The 13,520-nt window shown below is 36.1% G+C and overlaps 1 protein-coding gene across 1 annotated transcript; it reads right to left on the minus strand.

Annotated features, from left to right (window-relative positions):
- Positions 1-9,260: 9,260 nt before the first annotated feature.
- Positions 9,261-11,651, minus strand: LOC127853165 (protein quiver-like). The gene is made up of 3 exons (XM_052387422.1): positions 11,509-11,651; positions 11,064-11,195; positions 9,261-10,316 (listed from the first exon to the last, which is right to left on the minus strand). The coding sequence occupies exons 1-3, from the start codon at positions 11,564-11,566 to the stop codon at positions 10,123-10,125; spliced, it is 384 nt and encodes a 127-aa protein (XP_052243382.1). The 5' UTR covers positions 11,567-11,651; the 3' UTR covers positions 9,261-10,122.
- Positions 11,652-13,520: the final 1,869 nt, after the last annotated feature.

A 13,520-nucleotide genomic window follows, 5' to 3' on the forward strand; every position in this document is an offset into this window, starting at 1 on the left:
GGCTCTGTAATTTATGTTTGAAAAGTTTATTAAATATGCAAAATGATAAAGCACGCAGAAGAGCGAGTATTACTTTTTTTTGTTTCAGAGTATATTTACAGGTCCTACTGGCCTCTTCACGAGGTTATGGTAGCCCGACCTGCCCCTGTGACCTTTCAGGGGAAAAAGATTAATTTAGAGCCAAAGTAGGTCAAATTTACCCCGGCTTCCCGGGTATTCGCCAAAGAAATAATTTAGATCCAAATAGACCAGTGCACGGTGGCCAATGAGACCTTAATGTGCACTGGTAGTTGACAATTCAAAGACAAATTCTTGTCTGTACACCTCCGCCAAGGGAGTGCAAGCACCGCTCTGCCTTTATGGCCCTTCTCGCTGTCTACGGCTGTCGTCTTAATCCCCGAGACGGTTTCCCCAGCACGTTGAGCGCACTAGGTACCGCCGCCCCGGGGTCCCTCTTCAAAGCCACCCCTTCGATGTTCATGGGTTCCCTCCCGCAGAAGAAACCCCGAGTCCGTCCCGTATGTCTTTCCACTGGTGGTCTTGCTTTCCCGTCGTACCCGTCCCTCTACAGACGGGACCTCTGGACCGGTACGGGCAGGCGAGCTCTCGACGATAAACAGCGGATTGGGGGATCCGCTGCATCCTGGAGAAGACAGCAGTCTCAGCAGTGAAGAAGACGTCCGGCTCGAGGGTGACGGACTCAGCTGGATTTGCTGAGCCATCCGCAGAAGATCAAGCCGCGAGATATCAATCTTCTGCAGGCGGCTCCTGGCCTCGGTCGCGACGAGCACGCTCCAGCTGCTGACCGAGAGAGCGAATATTACGGCTATTATGCTGTTTATATACCATAGTCGCTACAACGTTTACAAAAGGCAGGTTCGAAATAATTCGTTTTCTGTACACTCATGATCGCGTTGAAAGTTAATTATACACGTTTTAATTCGCAATTTATTTACTGAATCACGACAAATGTCAAATACAATACAGAAAATGCATAGTTGTTTCGTTGATCTATCAACATATAATGGATTGAATATAACTGATTTAAAATTAACGTTTTCAAACTATTATTAAATCTTTTCCCAGAATATGCTGTCCTATTTATAGCTGAGCTATCTATACCTTTATCAATGATAATCAGCGAGGTATACCGATTAGAAAAATCGAGCTATCTCAACTGGACTGGCTCGGTCTTTTACATAGGTTGCCATTGTGAAGAATTTTTTCATGATATGACAACTTAGACGATGCTTCGCAGCATCGTCAAAAAGCATCAAGAAGTGACTGTATCAGCCAAAACAGCTTATTTTATACAGTTCTGAAAGCACTGGCATAAAAGTCTATTTTCCCTCAGAACAGTCCATTAACAGACAGTTTGATTAGTTAAAAATATAATCTCTACTCATAGACTAAAAACATAATTAAAAAAAAAACAATCAACACTATTATTTAAATTGAACATAACCAGCATACTTCTACTAAACTATGCAAGCTACACATGCATTCAGCAATCAAAAACACACCAATAATCAATGATCAATATCTTAGATCTGGGGAACTCTGTAGGGGTTTTCTCAAAGATGGCTTATCAGTAAAAGTTCCCATTATAGATTAATGTGCTACAAACTGATAACAAATGTGTCAAAACAATAAGTACAGATTTACACAAGAAATTACAACTTAGCCAAAAATTTCATTTTACCAGAAAAATATGCATTTTTAAGTATTTACCCTTTAAGTGTTTTGAAACCAAGGGGTCTAACACATTCCAGAGATGAACTTAAAATAGATTAGGGAACCTGAGTCAGCAGGTTAGACAAGGGGGTTAACTATTAGAAAGTATGTACAGGTTATCTTTCTTTAACATTATGGCTTATCAGATTCTTGTGAAAAATGACAAAATAAAAGAAGTATTATGTAATGATAATCAGCTAAAGCTTAATTTCACCACACAACTTTCGACATACAAAAAAATTACCACCCCACTGAAAGCCTTGTTTTTAAACAAACATGAACTATTTTCAGACTCACCTTGCAATTATATTTACAATTAACTAGAGTGTTAACAAGGTTTTACTATAGCCATATATAGGTTTGCGCTCAGGAAAAAAAACTTATTCAATTTCACATACCTGAATGAGACCATGTGTAGGTGGGTCCGGCCCCCCAACCCCCGCCCGGAAAATTTTAGATCCTAGATCGTCAGTGGTGCGTTTGGGGGCTATTTCCTGAGAAAAATATAATACTTTTTTTTGAAATTAGCCCTTTGTTTGCTTGAAGTCTTTTTTCTTCCTCAGTGAGCCACTTGCTGACATTTTACAGCCGAATTTTTTTTGTTTACATAGACACCGGTGACGTAGTGATAATGATACATTACCACCGTTCAACAGTTTCCGGTACAAGTGGTTTTAAGGTTAGAAACCACTAAAACAGCCCGCCAGTCTCGGTAGTAATTATACGACATTTTATGAAATCCAAACATTACTTTTTCAGTTTTCTTTGTTTTTAAAGAAATGCGTGAGTAATTACTAAGAAACGCGTGAGAAATTACTAAGTCAGCGTAAGACCGTCATTGCATGCCAAAAACCGTGAGACTCACGGCGAAACCGTGAAACTTAATCTTTTAGATACCCGCTACAGCATCAGTGGCCATGTAGAAGAAAGATAGAACATATTAAATAAATTTATACTTTATTATCAATCTAGTCATAATTCAAGCTGTACTTATTTCAAACTTTACTTTTCCTTTATGAACAAAAACACTTAATTATTACACAGTTTACTTGCTCTTGCAAAACGTTCCGGTTCGGCGTGCCTTTGCAGCAGCCCAACTGTCAAATGCTTGACGGAAGTTGAAATGATCCATTTCCGCTGACCCCGGTGTGTCGACGGTCAACATCAAGACAAGACAAGACAAGACACGTTATTGAGACTTGTACATAGTTCATCGTCTAAATACATCATTAACATATACATACGTGTCTTGATGATGTCACGTTTTTAACATTTTGTTTAACATTTTGTTATGGTTAGATATAGGTTTACAATACACAAAAATACATATATCATAAAATTATATTTATACATTACTTCATTTTACTTCGATTTAAGTCTTAATGAAAAGTTATAACATTTAATTAAATGCCTAACACGATTAGATATAACAAGTATTCGTACAGTATTACAGTGTTTAGGTGGAAAACCCGATGTATACTACAAAGTAGTGTTCAAAAATGAATGTCTTGCTTTTAACGCATATTTAACGTATTTTGCCAACATTAATAGCTCATTTGTGTTATTGTCATTTAGTAATTGGTGGAATTTATATACAGATGGTTTATTGTAGTAAAATGGTTTTATATTTTTCTATCTGATAGTGATATATGTAGTACATTTACATACAAAGTGGAACTCATCATCTAAATCTGATTCGTTACATAAAAGGCAAATCCGTTCGTTTCTTGGGGTGTTTTGAGTAGCATATCTACCAGTCTGTATTCTAAGTGGAAGTGACAATCGCAATTTAGTAATGTATGCCCTCAGCGATTTAGGAATATTATCAAGGTAATGTTCATATACAAATACAGGTTTAAATACACAATACATGTCCACAACCGTGCTGTTGTCGACAATCCTATGCCAGTCCTGGGTATAGGTATCAATAACTCTACATTTAAATCGATGTAAAATAAGTTAACATCGACCAAATTCACGTCATCAAAAGAATATGAAAATCCATATGTGTTTAACAGCCTTTCAACATTAGAAACCCAATTTGTATGCCCCTTATGGCTATCTTGCAAGGCTTGTTAATATACACTTTTTATATTAATATTATTAGATTTTGAAATTTTCAACCAGTATTTAACGGTTCTAATAAAAAGATTAATAAATAAAGGATGCCGACCCAACTCCCCATATACTGCAGCATTACAAGTGTTTTGTTTAACGGTCAGCAATCTTTTGCAGAATTTTAAATGAATCCGTTCTATTTCTTTTGACTGTGTGTTGCCCCAACTTTTGCATGCATAGTTAAGAATTTATAACATCATAATGGTGTTCACCGTTGACGTGTGAAGTCTGTTCCTGGACTTTGTTTTTATTAAATTGTATCGGGAAAATCTGCGCTCGCAGTCGGCACTTGATACGGGTAGCACCAAACACAATTTTACAAGTTTGCATACATTTGGATAGGACGCGATTAGATTGTCGTTGTTTAGCACACATTCAGCCATGCCACGTACTGAAACTCATCCGCCGGTAATTGCTGTTCATACAATACTTGAACAGACACCACTCTGCTCGTTAATTGTCAGGATTAACGGATAGAGGTGAATCGTCTCTACCGTAGAATTCGGCGAGTTGGTGGATTTCCTCGTTACCGTACGTAAGTAATTCGTCGTCAAATGACAGCTTGGATGGATCGAAGATCGAGAAATGGGATGCAGTCCCGTTATCTGTGAATCTCTCGGACAAATTGTTCAGAAGCACGTCTAAGCATTTTTCCAGGCTGGATCTGGTGAGCGTCACAAAGTTAGGTGAACACCTGATCTGATTACGTCGATCCTCTGCGCCATGCTGGAACCTTATAACCATAAAGTGCGAAAGAAAATTGAAAAACTCAAACTTGTCCGTTTAAAGTGTTTAATTTCAAGACGCACGAATAGCACAAAAATGACTTAACCGCTTTAATTCAACCGAGTGTTTGTTTTGAATATAAATGATTGTTGTACGTGGTTTTGATTGTGAAAGAAATATTGAAGTGAAAATTTAAAATGTTCAACGATGTAACTTATTAAATAGTTAAAGTAAATTTTTAATTCATTAGCTGTCGTGTAAACTAATGCGCAATAATACTAAATATAACATAAAATCCAATGTATGTATTTGGAAGGTGTTAGTCGTTCTCTTAAAGTATATACGTATATTCATACTTACGTGAGATGTTTGTAATCGTATCTTTATTTTGTGATTTTAATACAAACAAAAGTAAACCTAGAAAAGAGCAAAAAACTATTTAAAAAATTTAAAAAAAAAGAAAACCCCACCACGTGCATTTGGACTCTTCTGACCGCGATGTGCTCAAATTGAGTGTCAATCGGCATTGACTGCCCGTTGAGTAATATCGTTCAAGACATTAACATTTAAGGTAGGAGATCGGGTGTAAAATAATAGGAAAATACACTTTTCCGTGAATTGAATATGAAACAAGGAAGTGAATACCCGTATTCACCCTGTTCCACGAAAAGAAGGCTGACTAAGGGTAACGGTTCACCGATTTATTAAACCGACTCAACTATAGCATTGGTATGTCAAGGTGACCGGTTTGTTTCAGATTTTGTTTATCTTATGCAAAGATTTTATTGCGTTGTAGTTACATTCGCGTATACATTACTTTATACGTTAATTATGTTTTCTTACTTTACATATTCTATTATGCAAAGTAATGATTTGCGTTCTCGCTAAGCTAGTATTCTCTTTGTCCGCTAGTCGTTTTCTTCAGGCAAATGACCAATTGCCTATGCAATACAAGACAATACATACAACTTTATAACTAAAAAAGGCTCGACTTTCTTTCATATTTGATAAGGGATAATTATTCATGTTTACAATTGGTAGAGAGAAAAGCTTCTGAAGAACTGAAAAACTGCACACTAGAATAATTGGGCAGAAAAGCAAAATAAGGTACAACTTGCACCAAAATTAATTCATGTTTTCATATAGAATCGCACTAGCAGCATGACCAAAAATCCTACCTGGTTTCAAAAGGGCGACGGCTCCAAGACGTCTCCATATGCGACGCGAACCGGAGTGGACATACGTATTGTTCATCAAATTTGTGCTACGTGCTTTTTGATGGACCGTGAGCTTCGAGACCATGGAGAGTTATTCTGCATTCCCCAGCAAGGACTGACAATCGTCCAATGCGTTTCTACTGTCGGAACCAACCTCAAAAATAACTTATGTTGATACGTTTCTTCACAGCATGGGCTATCGTTTCAGTCCATGCGTCAATGCCAAACGTTCCGTCGTCACATACGTTAGCTTCAATTGTTCCGTCGTTACATGCTTCAGCGCCAGTCGTTTCTTCGTCACATTAGTCAGCGCAAATCGTAAGTCGTCACATACGTTGGCGTCTGTCGCTCCTTCGTCATATTCGTCAGCCCCGGTCGTGCTGTCGCCACATACGTCAGTCCCAGTCGTTCCGTCTTCATATTCGCCAGACCCAGTCATTCCGTCGTCACATACGTCAGCATCAGTCGTTCGGTCGTCAATTACGTCAGCGGCAGTAGTTCCGTTGTCAAATACTTCAGCACCGCTCGTTCTTTCTTCACGTCACGATTCGTCTGTCGTTTCGTCTTCACATGCGTCACCATCATCATCGTCGTTGTCATTTGTCCCTAGGAGCTGCTCGTCATAGACGCCATTGTCACCATCACATGAGAAGCAGAAGTTCGTGACGTCAGTTCTACTTCATACGCTCAAGAATACGACGTAATTCTATTTGATGACACTATACAAGTCTGGTGTTTTAAATTTTCAAAGATGTGACAATACCGTTGCACACGTACTGGAATAAATCTATTTAAGGTATGTGCTCAATGAGAACGAAGATAACGAGCACGGAACCTCAGCGTCGATGTTAATGACAGATTGATCATGTGAATACCGGCACATATACGTCGACCCCGGCGATCTTCATTTACATGCTGTGAAATTCGGCGAACATATTTACATATACTGTGCCATTCCGTGCGGATCATGTTCATCAGCCTTCATACGACAACATCAAACGTTCTATCTTGTCACTGCAAAATGTTGACTCTGTTACTATTTAGACGACGAGTCTACGGCGCGCGCCGACCGACATCATTTCGTGCAGTTTCCGATCCACCGCGACTCGTTGGCGCCGTGGAGTACGCAGTAAAGATGTGTACATCCTCACCTTTCATGGTATTCCTCAGTGCAATGCTGGATTATGAGCTAGTTGAGTTAAAGATAACACATAAGAACAGTTGAATCGTTATTTGAACCTCGCTCTGGGAAAACGGGGTTTACATCTGGATAAGTGTCGTCCCAGATTAGCCTGTGCAGTCCGCACTCCGCAGAGGATAATCAGGGACGACACATTCCGCCTAACAGGACTTTGTCGTCCCTGATTAGCCTGTGCGGACTGCACAGGCTAATCTGGGACGACACTTTACGCAGTTGCATTAATCTCCGTTTTCCCAGAGCGGAGCTCATTTAAATTTGAAAATGAATGGCCAGTATATTATTGCGATACTGACAATCACATGTGAAGTCTGTTGAGTATAATGAGTTACGAATTTACATGTATATGATTTTCACATATAATTGAGTTGACACTAGGTGCATATAAGCATGCTTCGTTTTGATTTGTTTGGTAATTTGATGATTGATTATGTTTAATGAAAGTACATTAGGCTTTAAAGCTTCGAAATAATTATAATATGCAAATTCCGAATTGTCTGTTGTGTATCTTTACATATGGTTTTATGAAAATTGGTTATTAAATAATATGGATATTTTATTTCTGTCAGGCGTTGCCATCGGGATGTTATCGTTAAAAGATGATTTAACTTGTCTTTTCTCCTTCAATGTAACACAGTCGAAGATGTGAGGTGTAAGAGTGTTTCAAACAGGATTACGTATATGCATAAATGTTTGTCTTATTTATTTACTCCCTAAAATCGTTGTAATTGGATTTGACAGTCTTCCCGCTTGATTATGTTTCCTAAGCTTGCTCGAATAGGCGTGTTGATAACATGATCAACATCGGTTTAACCAACTGCACATGATAAACTATATAAAACACACGTTTACCCAACATTTTCGATTCCTCTTTCTATTATTACGCATACCTGGATAGAAATAACATGTTCACAGAATTCCGAATTCTGAACTATATAAGTCATTTATATTAAACATCGAAATCGTTGAGAACTATTTCTCTCCTCTCATGACCAGCAATTATGGAAATAACAGTTCACACAGTGTTACCTAAAAAGTTGGTTAAATCTCCTGTAGAGAATATTTTGCTGTACACTCACATAGATGTAAACGATCAGGCCATTTGATCGATTACACAACTATTTTAGTAATTTAAAAACGAGCTGCGAACGCACAAAAATAAAAAATGAATTGAGTTGAAGACATCCGGTTGTTCAAACATTTAGCAATTATTGTATACTTAAATTTTGGTAATTGATGCATTAAAGTTGCATTAGATTACATTCATTTTCATTACGTATTTCCGTTTTATAGTTTTTTTGTAAAATTAAGAAAATGCCTATCGGTAATTTGGGGTTGTTTGTCGCGAAAATAGCATTTGATTGATTTACATTCACCGGATTACGGGTTGAACAGCGCATGTGCAAAGTGCAAAATTTTCTACGAAAAATTGAGCGAACTCTTAGTTGGCAAGAATCTATGAAGAGAGTTTTTCATGAAATTAATTGTTGGATTTTTATAAAATGAAGTCTTCTGATTAGCTGGACATTTGGGTAGAACACTAATGTCTGAATTGTGCGCTCACGAAATGCAGCTAAAACTAAGGTCTATAAGCTGCTAAAGAATGAATACAACTTGGGTCATCACCGTGTCTATTGATAAAATAAATCATCACGAAAGTCACGGCAGCAGGGTAATATTTTATGTCTGATAAATGATTAGCACCAACAGTTGAGTGCATGATGCATACAATTTTAAAGTGCTCTTTAAATGTTGTGGAATCAATTAAAAGGTATGTATTGAAGCAATAAAAAGACCCCTTTCTATGCACTTCAATGTTTTAGTGGTTTCAAGCATGCCATTTTTTGTTCACTTATTACACATGCTATTTATAAGGTTAATATTTTTAGTCACAACGAATTGCATTTATTTAAATAATGTTGTGTGTTGTTGTTTATTTTGAAAGCCTTAAGGATGTTGCCTTTTCTTTTCAACCATGTATGGGGATATATTGGAAAGTAGCTTGATGGTTGTGAAAATTGATCATGAGACATTGCACATTTTATATAATAGAAAGGAAGTCATTTGCGTAACCAAAATGGCTAAATCAGCGTTATAACATTCAGCTTTTCTTCAAAAACTCTATCAAAATATCAACTGAATTTTATTGTACATTTATTGTCAATCATGTATTCATATTTGGGTATGTAACATCGAGTTTTGTTCATAACCCTTTATCGTCATATCCTGTTGTGTACTTAAAAATCTTGTTATTAATTATCAGCGTATGGTTTAAACAATATTTATTCAGTTATTCGCAAACACATGTTAGCAATACAATACAAAACATACATACTAATTTTGAATAAAAATTTAAACATGTAGACATTGATAGATTGCTTAGCATTAAGACTGCAAAGTACAATTTGACAGAATCGAGAAAAGAGCTCGAAGCTTATGCTATGTCTCTCTTCTGTCAGTTAGAAGTGCTGATGATATGGTGTAAACTTCTATAATTGAAACTACAATGTATACAAATGACAAAATTACTAACAGTATAGAACATTAGTAGGTATAAGTATACAGTATATGAATGGGAAAAAAAGATATAAGTAATAATACAAAAAATTGTAACAGCACAATGTAGATAGCGATAAAAGACAGTTGGTTTACATTCTTCAGCGTTAATTTGTTGTATCAGCGTATCCTTGCCATAAAATAACCCCACCGTTTTAAAACAATTAAAACAAATATTATATTACAATACAACTGAATATAATATAATACAAAATCTGCATGTATCCGTGTTTGCTTTAAGAGCTAATGTGCTCCTGGTATGATTATAAGTCCATTGTTAATAAAATATTAATATAAACACCACTCAAAGATTATCCCAACATCAAAGATTTCATTTACAAAACAATGGCTACGGGTATTATAAGCTGGCTGGGTAAAATGTATTTATATATATATGTTAATGTTTAATGTTTGAATTGTATGCGTCATTTGACTAAATAAGATTATATAACCAGTCCAGCGGGTATTTTGTTAATATCAGTCAAGTTGTATGTTATTATTACGAATCATTACACAAGCAAAGAGTGTTCATACAATCGAGACATGCAAGTCAACAGAATGCTATAAACAGACTTAAAGCTGCTTCAGTAGCAGCTTTGTAAGGACTGCAGCTGCTCCTGCCACCACCGGAATGATAGACACCTGGGGCTGGTTCCCGGCGTTACACAGGTCCTTGTTGCAGGCACAAATACTGCCCTTTACCTTCTTGAATTCTCCAGTAGCACATCCATTGTCAATCTTTTTGTCAAGACACCCTCTTGCAACCGCTGAAATAATCACAGAAAGATATAGAGGAAAATTGTTGAGGGAGAGAGAGATCCCTTGTTAATCGGCTAATAAACAACTTTACGTATATAAATAAATTCGGTGTGATACTGAAAAGCTTTAAATAAACATACCCGAATATATATCAATATGAAAAAGATCATTGCCAATGCTTATGTTAAGCATTCAATACTGTAAGAAGGTAATGTTTATGTAATTTTCAAATTCCTCACTCATAAAACAGGTATATTTTTACGTTTAGTTTCAAAGTGTATTACGAACCATGATCAAATCAAATATGTGATCCTTTTCTACAAATAGGATCATTCTCTAAGCTTTATTATAATAAAACAACGTACGTTTATGTTACCAATATATATATATATATATAAATGTCATTAAATATATGTAAATTGGTAGTAAAATACAAAGTTATGAGAGCACAATAGATCGCTTTACAATTAAGACCAGTTGTTAGACAGCTCAAATAGATCTTAAGGGTTGTAAAACTACATCAAAACATGGTAAAGTATTAATTTTAGCAAAATGTAGTATTTTTACAGTTGCCTAAATATTTACTAGATAAAGTCCACTCGACATACTTTCGCATTATTATTGTTAACAAGTTAACGTAGACTTTATGTGTGAGTTTATGTTTCTTATTATATTTTGTTCGACACTTCCACATAGATTGAACAAAAACATACTAAATGCTAATACGTTATCGTTAGCTAAAATAATGCACTCACCTTGGTTACTCCCTGTCGTCTCTTTTGCTTTTCCGCAACTGGTATCACACGTGACTTCCGTTGCCTTGTTTTTGTTAAACGGATCGACACAGTCATCGCACTCATAGCATTTAAGCCCCTGGACCGTTTTCACTTTAAACCAGTATAGAAAAAATTAGGTAAAATCTTAGATAGACACTATTGTACATAGAATTCTAAAACATTTAATCATAATGCATTTTAAATAATTAATGAGTCGCTGCATGCATTTTACTCAATCACTTTATCTTTTTTTCAGATGTTATTTTCCAATGTCTAATTACAAAAATAATTAATGTATTCAAGTACAATATAACACTTAACTGTCATCAAATCTATGTGCTTTTCAATACAAACTCAATGCATCACGTCGGCCATCATCTCCGAAATGTTTACTGATATCTCAACTCATACATTCAACACTTACCTGTTTCAAAAACGAGCACAAATGCCCAAGCAAGACGTATCCAAATGTTCTTGTTCATTTTCTTCTCCTACACAAAACTCCGCTGGACAAGGAATAAACCCGTGTGTGCGTTATTTTGATTTTATAGACGAACGCGATTGTGCGGTTTTAGGGCGACACCTTGCGTTTGCAAGGAGGCCGACACAGTTTCAGGTTGCAAGAGAAGAATCGCTATCTGCAAAGAATGCCGCTATGCATGCGATGCCGCTTGCAAAACAGTGGATGAGGTTAAATCAAGCTCTTTCGTTTTTTTTGGATACACAAACTGAAACTAAAAACCCATTTCAATCGTGGCGCACATTGTTGGAATGAATGGTTAAACCAAACCTGTTAATATATTGATGATGCGTTGAATATAAATAACCCTTATTTTTAATACATTCAATAAAATATTTACTCTTATGATATGGCAATAAATATATCGTATTTTTGGAATTTCGATGCTGTATTTGTGCATTTACTTCTTGCAATTATTAACAAAGTGTTAAGTGTAAACTAGCGTATTAGACACCCGTGATGATTTTGATTTAGTTATTTTTAATGTGCCTTCGTTATGGTAATTGTCCTGATAGTTCTCCGTATCGCATAACATTTCCGAACAAACACGTTACACGTACGAGTGCCTGTTCATTACCATATGATTTCAACAAATGTAACTGGTCTCTAATTGATTTATTTTATGAACTACTCAAGTTCTCTGTGTTTGATTTAAAGATACTCTACTTTTGTTTCTAGATACAAACGACATAGGTTATAATACGAGGAAACATCTTGATTTTCAGACACAGGTACATAAAAACCTACAGAACTAAAAATTAAAACAGCGTTACATAGCTTATTTGCCTCCCTGTCACATCCACGTATATATATGAGACGGCATGTCACTTAGCCTTGGTAATAAAGTTAATAAGGTCTCCAACGTGACATAGGTCGGTATACGGTGAAAACATTGTTTGTCAGAAATCGGTATCTTTAAACCATCAGAAATAATAATTAAAACAGCGTGGTATCGCCATCCTGACCCCTTGTCACGTGTGCACGAATATAAATAAGACGGCATGTCATCTAGTCAGGGTGATAGAAAGTACTAAGGTCTCCTAAGTGAAATAGGTCCGTAAATGTGGAAAACTCTTGTTTGTATCTTAAAACCGTCAGAAATGCGCGGTAAATTAGCGTTTAATCGCCGACCTGACCCCTGTCACGTGCACGAATATAATATGACGGCTAGTCTCCCAGTCATGATGATAGACAGTACCAAGTTCTTCGACGTGGCATAGGAAGGTCGGTTAACGGGGGAAACTTTTGTTTGTCAGAAATCGGTATCTTACAACCGTCAGAAATGAGCAGATAAAAAGAATTTTATCGCCAACCTGACCCCTTTCACGTGCACGAATATAAATTAGACGACATTTTTCTTAATCAAAGAACTATATATTATATAGGTATTCAACGTTCACGCATGGACACAATTTCATTTATTATTGGGGGATTTTTTAAATAATCCAAACAAGAACATTTTTGTGGTAAAATCAATTTAAATGATGCATTTATTCTGATTATACTCCTTTAATTGACGTTTCGGCATAATGCCTTTATCAAAACATTGGAAATTATATGTTAACTACATTTTTAAGGTCTTTTGACTGCACAATTTAAATCACAAAGAAAAATGTTTTTAAACGTCAAATGACAAAAATTCAAATAGAAGATAATAAAATAACAACTGATTTATACTCAAAGCCAACCGATAAACATCAATATGTCCAATATGACTCAGACCATCCAACAAATGTGAAGGAAGCAATACTCTATGGATTAGGAATACGTTTTAAAAGAATATGTTCAGACGAAAACAAATACAGACATCGGAGAAAAGAACTAAAACAGAATCTACAAAAAAGAGGATATCCAAATAAATGTGTAAACCATGAATTATCCCGAGTTGATAATTTAAATAGGAAAGACTTACTTAA

This window comes from Dreissena polymorpha, chromosome 12 (assembly GCF_020536995.1).
Source record: "Dreissena polymorpha isolate Duluth1 chromosome 12, UMN_Dpol_1.0, whole genome shotgun sequence".
Taxonomy (NCBI): domain Eukaryota; kingdom Metazoa; phylum Mollusca; class Bivalvia; order Myida; family Dreissenidae; genus Dreissena; species Dreissena polymorpha.

Coding starts and splice junctions, on each gene's coding strand:
- LOC127853165 (XM_052387422.1), bottom strand. CDS start 11,566: ATGAACAAGAACATTTGGATACGTCTTGCTTGGGCATTTGTGCTCGTT. Junction 11,196..11,508: donor TGTGCTCGTTTTTGAAACAG/GTAAGTGTTGAA, acceptor ACTGGTTTAAAG/TGAAAACGGTCCAGGGGCTT. Junction 10,317..11,063: donor GACGACAGGGAGTAACCAAG/GTGAGTGCATTA, acceptor TGATTATTTCAG/CGGTTGCAAGAGGGTGTCTT.